The sequence below is a fragment of the Carcharodon carcharias genome, chromosome 12, assembly GCF_017639515.1.
Source record: "Carcharodon carcharias isolate sCarCar2 chromosome 12, sCarCar2.pri, whole genome shotgun sequence".
In the NCBI taxonomy this organism is placed as follows: Eukaryota; Metazoa; Chordata; class Chondrichthyes; order Lamniformes; family Lamnidae; genus Carcharodon; species Carcharodon carcharias.
This window is the reverse complement of record NC_054478.1, coordinates 25,897,356-25,916,407: the sequence shown is the minus strand read 5'-3', so window position 1 is coordinate 25,916,407 and position 19,052 is coordinate 25,897,356. Positions and strand designations below refer to the sequence as shown.

The following is a 19,052-nucleotide window of genomic DNA, read 5'->3' as shown; positions in this document are numbered from 1 at the left end:
GAAATCGAGAGATGGAACACAACAGCTCACTGGACTTTCATCTCTGTGACATGACTTCAACACCAGTCTGGAAGGGTGGAATGAAAGCAATCACTGCTGGTTCTAAGGGTCTTATGTGTAAAGGGCTTGGGCAGCCTTGCTTCCCACCTTTAAATTAAAGAAATGTACTGTGGATGGTGGAAATCTGAAATAAAAATAGAAAATGCTGGAAGTACTCTGCAAGTCGGGCATCATCTGTGGAAGGAGATGTTTAAGATGATGACTTTTTCTAAGAATTGGAAAACCTTAGAGATGTAACAGATTTTAAGTAAGTACAGGGACAGGGAAAGGGAGCTCTATTGTCATTTAATGTCTCCTGGCTTTCCCCTGATCGGAGACGTTCCCTTTATTCCTCACATTTTTCCTGACTCTGTACTTGCTTAAAATTGTTACACGTCTAACGTTTTCCAATTCTGACAAAATGTTAAAGCCATGAAAGGTTAACTCTGTTTTTCTCTCTCCCCTGGTGCTGCCTGACCTGCTGAGAGTTTTCCAGCAGTTTTCTGTTTTTTTGTTGTTGCTTCAGATCATTTGTTATAGGGCAAGTGCCTCGTAATTGGTATTAAATTCTCAGCCTCAGCTAGAGAAAGGCCATGGTGTGGAAAAAGGGAAGGTCAGTTGGGGTTGCTGGCATTACCATTGCAATGGCATCAATCACATTGAAGGTCTCGCGTTTGATGACATTGTGAGATAATGAGATTTGACACAGATGGTTTGTGGTCATCCCTAATGAAAAAAAATCATAGAGCACATTTGGCCCATTGTGACTGTGCTAACTCTTTAAAGGAGCTATCCAATTAGTCCCACTCCCCTGGCTTTCCTCATAGCCATGCAAATCTTCCATTTTCTTATATGCATTTGTTAATTTTGCTTCCACCACAGTTTCTGGTAAGAAATTCAAATACAACAACAATTTATATGGCACCTTTACCATTATCTCAGTAGCCCTCTATCCTCCTTTAAGAAGCTCCTTAGAACCTAAGCCTTTGACCAAGCTTTTGGCTTTCTGCTCTAATATTGCCTTCTGTGATCAGGTGTCAAATTTGGCTTCCTAACAGTCCCTTGAAGTGCCTTTGGATGTTTTTTTTTGCATTAACGGTGCTATATAAATACAAAGTTGTTGTTGATAAATGTCCTAAGGTGCTTCACAGGATTATTATCGAAAAACACTTGACAGTGAGATGATGCCCAATTGTGTTCATCAAAACGTTTTGTTCTCCTTCCTTCCCTCCTATTCTTCTTCCATTTTCTAACCCGTCATCCCACCTCCTAGTCTGCCTTGTTTGAAGATGGATGTTAATAGCTGCACTGAACCTGTTTCAAGTGACAAAACAAAAACAGAATTACCTGGAAAAACTCAGCAGGTCTGGCAGCATCGGCGGAGAAGAAAAGAGTTGACGTTTCGAGTCCTCATGACCCTTCGACAGAACTGACCATTGTTCAGTTTGATCTTTGACAGTGATAATTGGCAGGTTGTTGCAAATGCAATTGCAAGCCATTAGTGCTGAGCCAGTTCATATAGCAATTGTCGCTGAAATAATTCAGCTCCAGTTAGGGATCTCCAAGATCTCCCCATCCATTATAAGCAGTAGGAAAGAAGTGAGAATCTTTTGAATTCTGTACTCCCGAAGGCCAGGGATGCTCTGTCAATGAGTATATTCTGATATTGATAGATTTTTGAACACTACAGGAATAAAGGGATATGGCGATGGAGTACTTTGTCAGTCTCATCCATCTCTATGCACGGGAGCCACTAAGTCTAAGGATTGTGGAGATCAGGTAGAAGATTAACCAAGATCCTATTAAAGGGCAGTGCAAGGTCAGAAAGGCCTTATGGCCCACTCCTACTCTTAGTTCTTATGCTCGTTTGGAAGATAAGAATTCAATATTTGAGCCAGTGAGATCGGGGAGGCAATGTAAATCAGCTGGAGCAAGTGTGCTACCAAGTGAACTTTTCTGTAGGAGGTGATGAAGAGTTTTGGGTGAGCTGAAGTTTATTAATGATAGAGGATGGAAGTACGGTCAGGAATAATAGTTACCCTCGAAACGATGAAGGCATTTCAGGGGAAGATTGGCTGAATTAGGGAGCAGAAGCGGGTGACACTAATGAGGCAGACTTTGTCATAGAGATAGTATAGAGTCAGGATCTCAGCTTAGGGTCGAATCAGACTCTGACTGGTCAACATCCTGGCTGCAGCAACACAGAGATTGTTGCTGGGATTCATCTTCCTTGTGTTTAGCTGCAGAAAATTGAGGCTCATCCCAGACTGGATCTCAGACAAGAAGTCTGAGAAAATAAAGACTGGAGACATTGAGAGAGCTGGTGGAAGATGTAAAGATGGCTATGATCAGCACACCTATGAAAGTTGACCTTCTGCCATGTTTGCAAATGCTGCTAAGGGGCAGTGTATAAGGAATGGGCAGGGGATCCTTGGGGGACTGGTTAAGATAAAGGTGTGGGTGTCAGGAAGAGAAACCATCGCTAGATGGCTATTGTAACATAGATAAAAGTGAAACCAATCTACAGGGAAAGAAATGTTGCAATAGAATGGTATAATCAAGCATGTTCAAAGCTGCAGAGAAAATGATGAGGGGCCATTACCCACAGTAATGGAGAATACATAGGAACATAGGACTTAGGAGCAGGAGTAGGCCATTCAGCCCTTTGAGCCACTCCACCATTCAATAAGATCATAGCTAATCTGGTTATGGCCTCAACTCCAGTTTGCCGTCTACTCCCCATAAAGCTTATCTGTCAAAAATCTGTCTAATTTTGCCTTGAATAAATTCAATAACCTAGCCTCCACTGCTTTCTGGGGAAGAGAATTCCACATACTAACATCCCTCTGCGGGAAAAAAATTCTCCTCATCTCCATCTTAAACTGTGTCCCTTGGTTCTAGTCACTCCCACAAGTGGAAGCATCCTTCTGGCATCCACCCTATCAATCCCCTCAGGATCTTATATGTTTCAATAAGACCACTTCTCATTCTTATAAACTCCAATGGGCATAGGCCCAACTTGTTCAACTTTTCTTCATTAGATAAGCCCCTTGTCCCAAGTGTGAGTCAAGTGAACCTTCTTTTAGCTGCTCCTAACACAATTTTATCTTTTTTTTCAAATAAGGAGACTAAAACTGTACACACTACTCCAGATGAGGTCCCACCAATGCCTTGTACCGCTGCAGAAAACCTTCCCTACTTTTATATTCCATTCCCATTGCAATAAAGGTCAACATTCTATTTGCCTTCATAATCACTTGCTGTAGCTGCATCTAACCTTTTTGTGATTCATGTACAAGGACCCAGATCTCTCTGTACCACCGAGTTCAACAATCTTTCTCCATTTAAATAGTATACAGCTTTTCTATTCTTCCTGCCAAATTGGACAAGTGCACATTTTCTCACATTCTATTCCACCAGCCAAATTTTTGCCCACTCGCTTAACCTGTCTATAAAACTTTGCAGACTCTCTATCAATACTTTGTATGACCAAAACTTTATAATACTTTAGTAGAATACCAGTTATATTATGATGCAGTCCATTAAATACAAGCTCAATGAAATGATCTTGTGTTTGTTAGCATCAGTTACTGAATGCATTGGTATATGCCCCTCCAACTTTACACACCGGAAAAGTCCCCATTGTATGGCAGTATTGATTGCTTTATCATTCACTTTCGTCTCTTATCTACTTTGCACCATGAATGTGCCATGCTAGCAGGAGCGTGTATAGAGTGCATTCCATTAGTGGATAATCACATGCAACGTTGCATCTGGAACCCAGTGTGTTCCGAGCCCTTTGGCAGTTTCAAGATTAATTGTGCAGTGTTTTGTATAATATTGCCGTGTGTCCAACTTGCACCTGCACCATCATTATATATTAGCACTCATTATGGATACACTTTGTTTTCTCTGCATGCTCCGGGCTGTTTAACTGTCACTGCTTTCTCCTGGTAAATGCGGGTAGTTCTGCCTGAGACCGAAACAAATCCCAGGGTAATTGGGAAGCCATGTCGGCGCAAACCTACCTGGAAGCCATTAAATAGGTGCTTATGCTTGTAAGCTGAAGAGATCATGGCCAGTTAGAAAAGCTAGAGAAGCCAGTTTGGCTGCCTAATGCCTGAGTAAACTGGATGGAGAACAGGTCTCACTGCCTGCATGGCACCCCAAGAGTACTGCAGTCTTTACCTGAGGAATAGTTTGCAGAGCAGGTGAACAATTTCACTTCACACACTTGATCCACTGAAATGAGCTTGCACCACTTAACTACCCAGCATCTTTCGCTGTGCCGAACAGCTGTAGGTGCTTAACATTAGCATAACAAAGGAAAGGCTTCATCACCGCAGCTAAGTCATTAAGAGATCTTGAGCACAAGCATAATGGAGCAAAGATACATAGCCAAGATACATTTTGAGATGATTGGAGGACCATTGAGAAATGAATGACCAAGGAGGAAGAAAGAACATGCAATTAAACAGTGCCTTTCATGATCTCAGGGGCAGAATTTTACACTTGGAGTGCGGGGGTGGGCCCAACACACCGGAAAGTAAAATGATGCGTGATGGCGTCAGGCATGCGTCCTAACATCATCGCACTGTCTTGCAATATTTCGTTCGGCGGGCGTGCACCAGAGTCGGCTGCGCGCCTGCCGATAATTGAAAGGCCTATTAAGGCCATCAACGTACTAATTAACTCCAAATTTACACTGCCCGCCCAACCTAACGGTTGGCGAGCAGGTGGAAAGGCCAAGCGGCCTTTAAGTTTTTTAGGAAACCTCATCCACGAGCGGGATGAGATTTCCTAATGCTAATGCTGACTATATAAGAACTTTATTTTGAAAATAAAAACATGTCCCATCTCATGTGACACAGCCACATGAGGGGACATGTTTCATTAAATTTTTAATGTTTTTAATAATTTCTTTAAAAAGCGCATCAATCTCCCTGACGCACAGAGCTGCCTCAGGGACATTGAAGCGCTCTTTCGCGCGCATGTACAAACAAGCGCTGGACCCAACTCTCCCTCTTCCCCCTGCCCACACAGGTAGCACTACCACTCACAATTCACGCAGGGTGGACCTTAAATTGGCCCGCCCACGTGAAATCGTGCTGCCAAGCCAATTGCAGGCGGTGGTCAGCTCTGCAACCACCCACTCCCGCCAAGCCCTCCCGATGAATGGAAAATCCTGGCCCAGGACATTCCAAAGTCCTTTACGTCCAAGTAAGCACTTTTTGAGTCGCTGTTGTAATGTAAGAGTCACTATTGTCACTTTAGGCACATGAAGCTCCAACAAACAGCAATGCGATAATGTCCGGATAATCTGTTTTAGTGTTGTTGGTTGAGGGATAAATATTGACCTGGACACCAGGCAGAACTTCCATGCTCTCCTTTGAATATTGTCGTGGGATCTTGGGAGAGCAGATGGGAGCTTAGTTTAATGCCTCATCTGAAAGACATCACCAATTTAAAGAAGTGACAGTCAGTTTTATGATACTTAGTGAATCAAAGTATCATGGCTGATATCTTAAGACCATAAGAGATAGGAGTAGAAATTAGGCTATTCAGCCCATCGAGTCTGCTCCGCCATTCAACCATGGCTGATAAGTTTCTCAACCCCATTCTCCCGCTTTCTCCCCGTAACCTTTGATCCCCTTACCAATCAAGAACCTATCTATCTCGGTCTTAAATACACTCAATGACCTGGTCTCCACAGCCTTCTGTGGCAATGAATTCCATAGATTCACCACTCTCTGGCTAAAGAAGTTTCTCTTCATCTCAGTTCTAAAAGGTCTTCCCTTTACTCTGAGGCTGTGCCCTCGGGTCCTAGTCTCTCCTACTAATGGAAACATCTTCCCCACGTCCAATCTATCCAGGTCTTTCAGTATTCTGTAAGTTTCAATCAGATTCCCCCTCATCCTTCTAAACTCCATCGAGTATAGACCCAGAGTCCTCAAACGTTCCTCATATGTTAAGCCTTTCATTCCTGGGATCATTCTCGTGAACCTCCTCTGGACTGTCTCCAGAGCCAGCTCATCCTTCCTGAGATACGGGTCCCAAAATCTTCTTGTTGAAGTTTTTTTTTTATTACACAGACCTTGCATTCATGATTTCTTGTTTGCTTCATACAGATCTCTTGAAACAGGTAGTATGGGGTCAATTTTGGATAAAACTGCACTGGATTGTCAGCCTTGATTTTACCTCAAGTCTTTGGAGTGGAATTCAGTGAGAATGCTACAGCTCACGGCATTGATATCAAACAACTAACAAACACACATGACTAATGCCCAAGAGAATGCACAAATTGAAAAATCCATACTGAACTTAATAAGATATTTAATGAGTTATCATAAGCAGCAAAGTATTTCACATGACTCATCAGAATTTGGCTCTGTTTTGCATCTGTTAGATGTAGTACATTTCTTCCCCAGGCTCCACCAGACAACTAAATAAATGTATTCTTTTTAATTGAATATTGTAGCATCTGCTGTTTCTAATCAACTTATTTGTAAAAATTACGGATTGGATGGATCCTTTTTGAAAGAGATGTGAGGCAGAATTTTACAGCGGCCGGATTTTCCACTTGCGCCGAAGTCAAAACACTTTTGAATGGCTTGCCGCATTTTCTGGCCAAAATTCCACCTGTGGACACTGTTTCCGGGAAACGGGGTGCTGAGCAAGAAGGCAAATTTATCGGCAGTGACTTGGATGGTAGCATTATCACCTCTGAGTCAGGAGATTGTGGATTCAAGGCCCACTCGAGGACTTGAGCTCAAAAATCTAGGCCGTCTCTCCATTGCAGTTGGGGGAAGGGCCAGAGGGGTGGTGAGGTGCAGCAGAAAATGCAGAAGACCCTGGCGAGTTGCTTTACTAATAATGAAAGTTAGGTGGAGAAATTGACAGTGGTTCAGTTGTTAAGGGGCCTACAGAGGAAGGCAGAGAGGGAAATGGAAGCAAATGGACTTGACGGTTGAACATCAGGTTTTTACTTTTTATAGATATTCAGACACCTCGCTTGGAAATAGGGCACACAAAAGATGGAATCAGAGGCAGTAAAAAAAAAATGATGATGAAAGTGAGCCAGATATTATCTGAATATTGAACAAATTCTAAACTCAGCTCGTAAGGAACAGCTATAGGGAAATAGCTTCTAGAATCAAGTTCAGACTTAAACCGAAAGCCATGATGAATTTGATCAGGTTCTGCATTAATTCTGTGTAGTCATGCTGCTTCAGTGCGTCCCACTGATGAAAGCAGTTCTCTAGGACGTGGAGTGCATCGTTCTGATTACAAACTGGCCTGGTACCCGGTGTTGGACAGGAAGGCTGGCATTCGCTGGTGATAAAGACGACTCAATAATTGATCAAACCCCTGGTCCTTTCTTCTCTGTCATGCTTTGCTGGGGACGGAAAAGAGTACTTTAATCGATTGTACTCTGGAATCACTTTTACAGTTAAGTACAGTTAAGTCATGCCTCTTCTGAGGCATCTACAAGATCCAAGCTGTCATCAGTTGCACTGACAATGGCAAACAACTAAAAGTCCATTATGAATTATTAATGGAGACACCCCAACATGCCTCTGATACAAGAAAATCAATTACTCGTGATTACGAATTAATCTAACCAGCTCTCTGAATGTTCACTTAAATGGGAGAGGTGATGAAAAAAGATGATTAATTATCTGCAAGTTAATGTACTAGCTGTGTTCAATTAATCCCTAAAATAATTTTTGGTGCACTTTTTTTTTACTTTGGCCATTTGCCAGAGTGAACATTATCAAATGCAGTTAGTAAAATGAGCATTTATCATTTCTGTTTAAAAAATCCTTCATCATTGTATTAATGAATACTATACCAAAGTTTAACAGTGTTTCAGTAAATGGTTGAATATGATGACTTCTGGTTTTAGACAGCCTGTATTTACAATCGTAAGAAAACAAAATAAATCTGGATGAGATAGGCAAATGATTCCACATTCATCCACAAAGATTCTGAGTCGGCGAGTTCAGAACAAGGAGTGTAACCTCAAAATGAGAGCTGGACCATTCATGAGTAATGTCAGGAAGCACTTGGTTTCGTAAAGGGTAGTGGAAATCTGGAACTCACGGTCTCAAAAAGCTGTTGAGGCCAGGGATCAATCAATTCCAAAACTGAGGTTGATAAGAGTTTTGTAGGCAAGGGTATTACTGGGTTTTGGAATCAAAACAGGAAGGTGGAGTTAAATTGCAGATTAACCCTGATCTAATTGAATGGCTGATCAATCTCGAGAACTCAGATGTCCTGCTCCTGTTCCTAAATGTGCCTAAATATTTTTTAGAGATATTGTTTTCTATCTTACCAGAAGTCCAGTGCTCTGCATGGAGACCCTCAATTTCATTTCTGAACTAGAGTGTCAAATTGCCCAAATCATGTTTAGGCAGGCAGCGTGAGTCTCAGGGGACTGATAATCTTTTAAATCTTTTAAATCTCAGGGGGACTGATTGTGCACCAGCTACAATGTGACTGTAATGATTGTATAGCCAAGTCTATAAACTTTCCATGTGGTCTAGCTTTGCCTACCAGGGCAATCATGCAGAACAGGCGGTAAAACTGGAGCATGCTAATTCAACAACGCTCTAATAAGAGCAGCATCAAGCCAATTTCTGCTCGATCACAATGCACTCAATCCACAACAAAAAATACAAGGGGAAAAGTTTTCCCTCTATTAGGGAGGGAAGTGCGCGGGTGGGCGCACCACCATTTTACGTCAGCAGGCCAATTAAGGCCTGCCCAGCATGACGTCCGCCAGGAAGCACTATATGCTCCATGTGCAGGGGGGGGGAGGGATTCCCTCAGCCAGGAGTGTGCTCTTTTGTGCAAAAGAGCGCACAGGTCTCCCTGAGGCTAAGTGCTGCCTCAGAGAGATCAACTGCAATTTAAAACTTTTAATGAACATGTTTAAAAATTTTCCCTGCCATGCCCCCTCATGTGACACACTGTCACATGAGTTGGGACATGTCCATAAGTTTTATGGAAACCTTTCTTAAAAATTAAAATACCCTCATGAAATCTCATCCCGCCCATGGATGAGTCTTCATGCCTTTTCCAAAGCCCGCCAGGGCTCCCGGCCTGCCCGCCAACCTTAAGGTTGGATGGGCAGGTCCATTAATGACCTTAATTAGTTTCTCAATGGCCTCAATAGGCCATTGACAGGTCGGTGGGCGCGCAGCTGACTCGGCTGCACCCCCTGGCAACCTGAAAATGGAAATGACACGGGGTGATGTCAGGAGTTCCGCCTAACGTCATCCCACATCATTTTATGCATCGGCGAGTGGGCCCCGCTCCCACTCGCCGACCAGAAGATCCTACCCAAGGCTTCTAAATATGCCAAAAGCTTCTTAGAAACTAAAGGCTGTTATTTCAGAATCATTGTCACTTTCGCTTACAAAAGAAAACATTTAACTGTTAGATGTCTTTATATCCCTAATAAAGTAAATTATAGCGTAGTAATTATGTTTTCCACTTAATTTTTTGCAGATTGACCATTTCCATTCCGTGAACTACAAACTGTCATCTGTTTCAGATACAGCGTTTAATGGCGTCAAGTCTCTTGTCTTGGGCAAGATTGTAGGTAAGCAACATTACAATGGTTCCTGCAATATATCAAACAAAATATATGTGCCATTATGAGCTTTTAATATTCACATTTCCGAATACTTGCAATTAAACCTCTTCTTGAAATGAGGAGGTGAGGAGGACATGACTGAGATAATGGACTCAGTAATTGCGTTACTCCTTCAGCCTCACATTTTGAAACTGCCAAGAAAAGGGAGAAAGCTGCTTTCTCTCGCTGATGGGCTGTTCAAGGGTCAGAGTGAAGTGAGTTATAGCTGGCTCCATGTATTCCCCCGTGAGTCTATTTTATTAAGAGCTTGGAGTTACCTCATTTTGTTGAGTTTGTCTCCAGCAATGTGGAAAATGGGATTATGAGTTAGTGCAGACAGCAGGTGGTCAGCTAAAATTGGATTGGAATGAGCGTGTCCAGAACGTATATAGGAAATCCAGCATGATAATTTCATGATCACCATTTCAGATCTTTATTAATTCATCGAATTTAAATTCTACCGGTTGCTGTGATGGGATTTGAACCCCTGTTCCCAGGGCAGAAGCCTAGGCCTCTGGATTACCAGTCACAAGAACACACATGAATTAGGAGCAGGAGTAGGCCATTCAGCCCCTCATGCCTGCTTTGCTATTCGATAAGATCATGGCTGATCTGATCATGGCCTCAATTCCACTTCCCTGTCTGCCTCGCATAATCCTTGAATTTCTTGCAGATCAAAATCTATCCAACCTTGAACATACTCAATGGACCAGCCTCTACTGCTCTCTGGTGAACAGAATTCCACAGACTAACAATACTCTGAGGGAGAAAATTTGTCTTTACCTCAGTTTTAAATGGGAGACCCCTAATTTTTAAATAGTGTCCCCTGGCTCTCGATTCCCCAACAAGGGGAAACATCCTCTCGGCATGCACCCTGTCAAGCCCCCTCAGGATCTTATATACTTCATTCAGATAACCTCTCATTCTAGAACCAACCTGCTCAACCTCTCCTCATTCCTCATAAGATAACCCACCATCCCAGGAATCGTTCGAGTGAACCTGAATGCCCAGTGACATTACCACTATGCCTCCATCTCCTCAAATGTTAAATGAAATCAAGCGTTGCTTTCTTAAAATAAAAAAAATCTTGCATTTTCATGGCAACTTATCATTTCTTCACCACTTCTCAAGACCCTTCACATACAAAGAATAACTTTTTAATTACAATCCTTGTTCTGCAGACACATGTGACATCAACTTTTCGCGATTGAGTGAAAATATTGACCACAAGACCAGGGAACTCGCTGCTTATCCAAATATTGCCATGGGTTCTTTAACATCCATCAGCATAGGCAGACAGGCCACGATGGATTGTCAGCCTAGTTTGCAAGCTCAGCGCTTGAAGACAGGGCCAATCCCACCAGATTCTTGGTCAACTGTGCTGCCAACTGAATCTGCATGATAGCTGAGAGATATGGTCTAGAAATCACTGTTTGCATTATTAGCTACAAGCTTTGACACATTTGTATCACATTCCTGTCTTCTTTTATCTTAAATGATTTAACACCTACATTAAATTGTGCTGAAAAATGTGTTAAATGGTCCTACACTAATACTACAAAAATATTTTTTTTATGCCTAACTGAAGTAACAGTGGCAATGTGTCTGACATTATATGTTCCAGGAAGAGATGCTTCATTTCATTGCATGGGCAATAAGTACTGACTTTGCTGGTGCTGCCCATAACCCAAGAATGGAAGAATACAGTAAATAAAGCCATTAACTCTTTTGGCTGGTGGAAACACAAAATAACTTGTTTTCTTTTGGTGTGCCAGTCGAAAATGGGCTTCTTACGGCCTTGTGCCATGGATCAAAGGGTTAACGCAATTCAAATTCTTCACACAGTGTGTATGCATTATGGGAGTCAGGCATAACAACAACGACTTATCTTAACATTGCTGAAAAGAGAACCATGTTGCTGAGGCTTTTCTTCTTGCCCTCGTCAGGACAAATGCAAGAATGGCAAATTGCAAACAATCACAACAATTTATACAACAGGAGAAAAGGGTGCTGATTGGTTGGCAAGTCGACTCTGGTCGAGGTGTTGCTGTGGAGAAAGCAACCTTTAACGTAATAAAATGTCCCAGGGCGTTTCACAGGAGCATTATAAAGCAAAGTATGACAACGAGCCACATAAGGAGATATCAGATTAGATAACCAAAAGTTTGGTCAAAGAGGAAGATTTTAATAAGTGTCTTAAAGGAGGCAAACATGGTAGAGATGTGGCGAGGTTAAGGGAGGGAATTACAGATCTTCGGGCCTAGGTAACTGAAGACATGGTCACTGGTTGTGGTCGGGGAAGCACAAGAGGTCAGAATTAGAGGAGGGCAGAGATCTTGGAGGGCTTGGGTTTTGGAGAAGATTGCTGAGATGAGGAGCAGAGCTATGAAGGGGTTCGAAAACAATGGCCAGGATTTCTCCCTCGTCAGGCGGGCTCGGTGAGGGTGAGTGGGAGCGGCCGGGAAGCCAACAGCTACCCACAATCGGGTCGCAACTGCGATTTCACGCTGGCAGGCCAATTAAGGCCCACCCAGCGTGAAACGCGTGCGGCAGCGCTCAGTGCTGCCTGTGTGGGAGAGGGGAGGAGGGCGAGCGGGGAACTTCATGCATGCATGCAAGTGCGCGCAGGAAAAGCTCCCTGAGGCACAGAGCTACCTCATGGAGATGAAAGAGTTCTGAAAGAGTTCTGAAAATTAAGAATAAAGAATTGCAAGATGTTAAAAAAGCAAGTCCCCAGATGTGACTCTGTCACGTGAGCAAGGGCGCGTTATTAATGAAATGTTAAAATTTTAATTTTATTTTTAATTGCTGTTGGAAACCTCATCCTGCCCGTGGATAAGGTTCCCTAAAAATTGCAAAGGCCGCTTGGCCTTTTCACCTGCCCGCCCACCGTAAGGTTAGACGGGCAGCGAAAATTTTCATTTAACTAGTAATTTAATGGCCTTAACAGGCCTGTTAATTGTCGACAGGCGCACTGCTGACTCCCAAGTCTGCCCGCCGACCAAAACATCGCGTGAGCGGGCGATGACATCAGGATGCTCACCTTGTTCAGGCCGGGCGCCCACTCGCCCGAGGAGCGTAATATCCTGGCCATGATATGGAGCTGATCACGTAGAGAAACAGGATATATATAATAGTGACTGATCTGAAATAGTTAGTAGGCACAGCATGATCACTGCCCTTATGCTTTCCTATCTATCATTTCAGTAGATTCATTTTTTGTTGAAATTGCAGATTGCCATGACACTCAGAAGTAGAATAATGGAAACAAAATCATATTGTCTACCCTGGCACATGATATACATACAAAGTGTTTGGTCAAGGCTAATGTTCCCTCAAAGTAACCTTCAAACTCTGAGTTACACAATCACAAGTCTGCATACATTCCTATTAGGATTAAATCACCCTTTGTTAAAGGTGCCTTGTCATCAGGTATACCTTTGAAAGGACATAAGATCCATTTTCGTGTGCATAAAGCCAATTTTGAGCTTCCTGCCCCGTGGGGTGCACATTATTGTCCAGAGTCACGATAATTTCAATCGCATCACAGATTTGGGCAGATGTGTAGCAAATAACAAATATTGAGAAATATAACCACAGCTTGTATTTGTAAAGCACGTTCAACAGTCCCAAGGCATTTCCAAGGAGTGTTATCAATAAAAGGTGACATTGAGCCACCTAAGGAGGTATTATGGAAAATGGCCAAAAGCTTGGTCTAAGTCTCAGGTTTTCATGAGTGTTTTAAGGGAGGAGAGAGAGGCAAAGAGCTTCCTGAAGGAGGAATTCCAGAGATTAAGGCCTAAGCAGCTGAAGGCACAGCCAACAATGGTGTTGCGATTAAAATCAGGGTTGCTGAAAAGGCCACAATTAGAATAGCGCCAAAACTTTGGAGGGTTGCAGGACTGCACAGGAATGTGTGAGAAAGAAGGGTAAGAATTTTAAATTAGTTCAGTTGTTGCTTAACCAAGAGCCAATGTAGGTCAGCCACCACAGGGATTGATGTGTGCAGCGGGCAATTAGGAAGGCTAATAATTTGTTGATTTTTTTTATCCGTTCATGGGATGTGGGCATCACTGGCTTGGCCAACATTTATTGCCCATTCATTGATGGCAGACTTCCTTCCCTAAAGGGCATTAATGAACCAGATTGGTCTTTACAGCAATCAACAATGGTTTCGTGGTCATGATTAGACTTTTAATTCCAGATTTTTTTTTTATTGAATTCAAGTTCGAGCATCTGGCATGGTGGGATTCAAACTTTGGTCCCTGGAGCATTACCCTGAGTCCCTGGATTGCCAGTCCAGTGACAATACCACTACACCACTACCTCCCCATAATCACAAAAGGGTTTGAGTACAGTGGTGGCAAAGTCTTACTTCAATTGTATAGATCCTTGGTTAGACTGCACCTGGAGTACTGTGTGCAGTTTTGGTCCCCTTCCCTTAGAAAGGATATTATTGCCATAGAGGGAGTGCAACGAAGGTTCACCAGACTTGTTCCTGGGATGGCAGGACTGTCCTATGAAGAGAAATTGGGGAAATTGGGCCTATATTCCCCACAGTTTTGAAGAATGAGAGGTGATCTCATTGACACCTTCAAAATACTTAAAGGGATAGACAGGGTAGATGCAGGTAAGGTGTTTCCCCCGTTGAGTCCAGAACCAGGGGACACAATTTCAAAATAAGAGGGAAACCACTTAGGAGCCAGGTGAGGAAGCTCAGTTGTTGAGTATGTTTAGAGCTGAGTTTGACAGGTTTCTAAATGCCAATGATGTGAAGGGATATGGGGATAGTGTGGGGAAAAAGGCATTGAAGTGAGTGATCAGCCATGATCATTTTGAATGGTGGAGCAGGCTAGATGGGCTGAATGGCCTACTCCTGCTCCTATGATCCTATGATGGGGACTTTGTGTGAGTTAGGACACAGGCAGCAGAGTTCTGGATGGCCTCAAGTTTATGGAGTATATATCATGGAGGCCGATTATGAGTGGGTTGAAATAGTCACGCCTATAGGTAATGAAGGCACGATGAGGGTTTCAGTAAGAGATGTGTTGAGGCAGTTTTGAAGTTGGGCAATCTTACAGAAATGGAGTTAGGCAGTCCTAGTGGTGGTGCGTATATGTGGCTGGAAGCTCATCTGGGGGTCAAGTGTCTGGGGAACGCAGTCTAGTTCAGCCTCAGACAGTTGTCAGGGAGCAGGAGAGAATTGGCGGCTAGGAATGGAGGTTGTAGCAGAAAATGAAGGTAATGGCTTCAGTCTTCCCAATATTTAATTGGAGAAAATTTCTACTTATCCAGAACTGGACATCGGAGATGCAGGCTGTCAATTTAGAGATGGAGGGATTGAGGGAGGTGTTGGTGCAGTAGAGCTGCATGTCATCAGCATACATGTGGAAACTGATGCTGTGTTTTCTGATGATGTTGCAAGGGGAAGTATGCAGATGAGAAATAGGAGGAGCCCAGCATAGATAGTTGGAGGGTACCAGAGGTAATAGTTTGGGAGCAGCAGGTGAAACCTTTGCCAGTGACCAACAACAATTTGGTGAATGGGAATGGAGCTAAATGACTACAGACCCATCCAGCTGGACAATGTAAAGGATAATTTATCTGAAACGTAAATGAGTTAATAAAATTGCCTCATGTAACGCTATATAATTAAACAAAGGGAAATGATAGAAACATTTCAGTAAGTGATTTGACAGCCTTGTCACACTGTAGGGCCAATATCAATGGTAGATTAAAGAGATATAGCTATAGGAACTCCTCCTCCTGGTGCCATTCCTTAAAAGGGTGTTGGCACCCATGGACTTCCATTGTATTGGTCCATCGTTATGCTTGGGAAAGTATTGCAGTGGTTTGCCATTACTTTTTGAAATATGGCTGTCCAGAAAACTCTCCCACTCTTACCGCCTGCCTTCAAGTGCATTTGAAGGATCTATGGGGTGATAATCAACCTATTTGGCCAAATTATGGGTTCATTTGCTGCAGCCATCAAGTCCTGGACTGGGACTTGAACCTAGAACGTTTGGCCCAGAGGTAGGGAAGCTACCCACTACATCACAAGACTTGTCTCCTTTATGTTTAGAGGACTAGAATACAATGATGCAGATGTCATGTTTCAGCTATACAAAGCCTTGGTTAGGCCACACCAAGAGTCCTGTGAGCAGTACTGGGCACCATAACTTAGGAAAGATATATTGATCTTGGAAAGAATGCATTGTAGTTTTTTTTATTCTTTCACTGGGCTGACAAGATCAGCATATGCTGCCCATCCATTGTTGCCCTCGAGAAGGTGATATAGTGAGCCACCTTCTTGAACTGTTGCAGTTCATCTGGTGTGTGTACTCCCACAGTGCTGTTAAAAAGGGAGTTCCAGGATTTTGACTCAGTAACAGTAAGGAACAGTGATATAGTCCCAAGCCAGGTTGGCGTGCAGATTGGAGAGGAACTTGTAACTGGTGATGATCTCATACATCTGGTGCCCTTGCCCTTCTAGGTGGTAGAGGTTGCAGATTTGGAAGGTACTGTCAAAGGTGCGTTGACAAGTTGCTGCAGTGCATCTTGTAGATGGTATATGTTGCTGCCACTGTGCATTGGTGGTGGAAGGAGTGAATGTTTAAGGTGGTAGATGGGTGAGTGCGTCAGAGCAGGCTGCTTTGTCATGGATGGAGTCGAGGTTCTTGAGTGATTTACCAGAATGATACTAAATCTTCAAGAGTTAAATTGCAAAGAGAGATTACACAAAATACAATTGTATTCCTTGGAATTTAGAAGATTAAGAGGTGGTTTGGTTGAAATTATTAAGACATTAAAGGTAACAGTTAGTTTAGGTAGAGAAAAATTATTTAATTTGTGCTTAGTGAAGACAATGGCGTAGTGGTATTGTCGCTAAACTACTAATCCAGATATCCAGGGTAATGCTCTGGGGACCCGGGTTTGAATCCTGCCACGGCAGGTGGTGGAAATTGAATTCAATAAAACCTGTAATAAAAAAGTCTAATGATGACCATGACACTGTTGTCAATTATTGTAAAAACCCGTCTGTTTCACTAATGCTCTTTAGGGAAGTAAAAATGCCATCCTTACCTGCACTCCACACCCACAGCAATGTAGTTGACTCCTAAAAGCCCTCTGACCAAGGGCAAATTAGGAATGGGCAATCAATGCTGGTCTAGCCAGCAATGCCCACATCCAATGAATAAAAAAAAAGGATAAGGATTGACCATTTAAGACTGAGATGAGAAATGACTTCACTTAGAGTGTTATGAATCTCTACCCCAGTGAGCAGAGAATCAAGGCATATGGGGTGGGGTAGGAAAGTGAAGTTGATGTTGGAGTTCAGCCATGATCTTACTTTATGACCTATTCCAGTTCCAACTCTTTAAGCTTCTACATAGAAAAATAAATGTTGTTGAGATGGAAACTGAGCTGCTCAGATGAGCAATTGAAGATTGTAAAAAGCTGACAGCAGTGCTTAATTGTTTATTTGGGGATGTTTGGATAGGAACTTAGTTTTTTTTGAAGTTGGAATCAATAAGTGGTACAGCAGAGAAGGCTATGATCATGAATAGAGCAGATCTGACAGGGCAGATGGCTTTCATGTCACAAGCCATTGTGTTCTTTGCAGAGTTTCCGCTTCAGGCTTTGTCAGGATTCAGCAGCAGTGCCCTGGAGATCCATGCTCCTGCTGGGAGAACTCTGCCCCAGTCCAGAGGACCTGTTTCCCATTCAGGGAGATTGTGGTTTGTTCTAGGAGATTAATCAGGAAGAGGGCTGGAAAGCCTGCTGCACACTGTTTCCTAAATATTGCTGGCAGGTGTGCTCTGGGAACCCCTGCGTTTTGGTGACCAGTTTCATGCTTCAAAGTAGCTGCTGTACCAACAAGCGGTATCTGTGCTGCACAGACTGAGCTCCACAGCAGAGTGGATTAAGAAAGCGGAATACTTGTGCTTTGACCAATATAAACTGACCCCTGACCCCTTCACTAGTCCGAATTGACATGTGCCTTTGGACAAGATTGCCACCTTTAACCTCATTGACCTCCATATGACATTTTACAGTGGGCTGTATATTAAATTCCATGAAGTTTGATTTTTTAAAAGGTGACATTTTCCATGACAACAGAAAGATTATTTTAACAGCAGATGTTCCACAGATATGAAGATTGTCTTCATGGCCGTTTAGCAACAGAATGCGTTCATAGTCCAAGGATAACTTGTAAAATTGAACAATGGTGACTGCCTCATGCAATTTTCTTTTTGCAACAATTCTCTCACATCTGTCAATGACAGAGACCAGAAGAAATAACAATAAAGCATGGAGAATTCAAGAGATTTCAATTTCAAGGACATCCGATCATTTTAAAGGAAAAGATACTTCTGCCATGTTAAAGTTCCAAGGTTTACCTACTTTTTAAAAAAAGGCAGTCAAGTAATAGGGGTAGGGATAAGTCATCTAACTGATCCATTTCCTGTCAACATTACCAGGGAAGATCAAGGGACAATTTTCAACGATGGGGTGTGAGAAGGTCATTTGGAAACCAGCTATTCCTTCAATTTTGCAATGGTTACTGTGTGGATAATAAGATCTACTCCTGGGGTAACATCAACCTTGTCTTGGGGTCATTTCATTCTTATTAAGGTTTGTTGGTGAAGCACACAAACACTGAGCTATTCTTAGGTCTGAGTTTAATTTGATCTGGTCAGATTGAGCACCTTCTGCTGAATATATTCCACGAATGTTTCTTGTGCTGCTTCTCATTTGCAGACACCGGCAATCTCGACCAGGAGATTGTGAAAGCTAATGTGCAGGGTTTCGTTGGCTGCCTCTCTTCAGTTCAGTTTAATTGGATCGCTCCGCTAAAGGAGGGGCTACGTCACTTCAGCTCGGCCCCAGTGACTGTAAAAGGAGACTTAGTTGAATCTGACTGTCGTTCTTCAATGATGACTGAACCAGTTGCCATGACTACAACACTTTCATTCACAGGTAGGTCAGTTTTAGTATATTCCGAGGAAGCTGAATATGTACGCGAGGGGGAAAGGGATAGAATGCTGTGCTGTGATGATTTAGGGTGGGAGGAGGCTCATTTGGAGCATAAGCACCAGCATAGTTGAGTTGGGCCAAAAGGCCTGTTCCTGTACTATATACTTTATGGTACACTCTGTTATGTATCCAAGTTTTCAGATACCACCCTTTGCTCTGCATTATTTTTTCTTTTATACACAGTTGGTCAAATATAACTGTTGTTTGAAAAAAAGTCTCATTCTTATGGGTCTAGAGTGCTGTTGTCAAGGTAACTATGGACATCCATTGCCCTGAGGTCATTCTCCTGCATCCTATTCTAGAGAGGCACCAGATGAGACAGCACAGATAACAT

General features: G+C 42.8%; 1 protein-coding gene across 1 annotated transcript in view; it reads left to right on the top strand.

Annotated features, from left to right (window-relative positions):
* Window positions 1-19,052, top strand: part of LOC121284659 (contactin-associated protein-like 5) — a 1,009,875-nt gene that overhangs the window by 949,065 nt on the left and 41,758 nt on the right. The window contains exons 21-22 of the mRNA XM_041200217.1: window positions 9,553-9,646; window positions 18,443-18,661. Of these exons, the coding sequence (XP_041056151.1) occupies window positions 9,553-9,646; window positions 18,443-18,661 (313 nt within the window). The remainder of the gene's footprint in view (window positions 1-9,552; window positions 9,647-18,442; window positions 18,662-19,052) is intronic.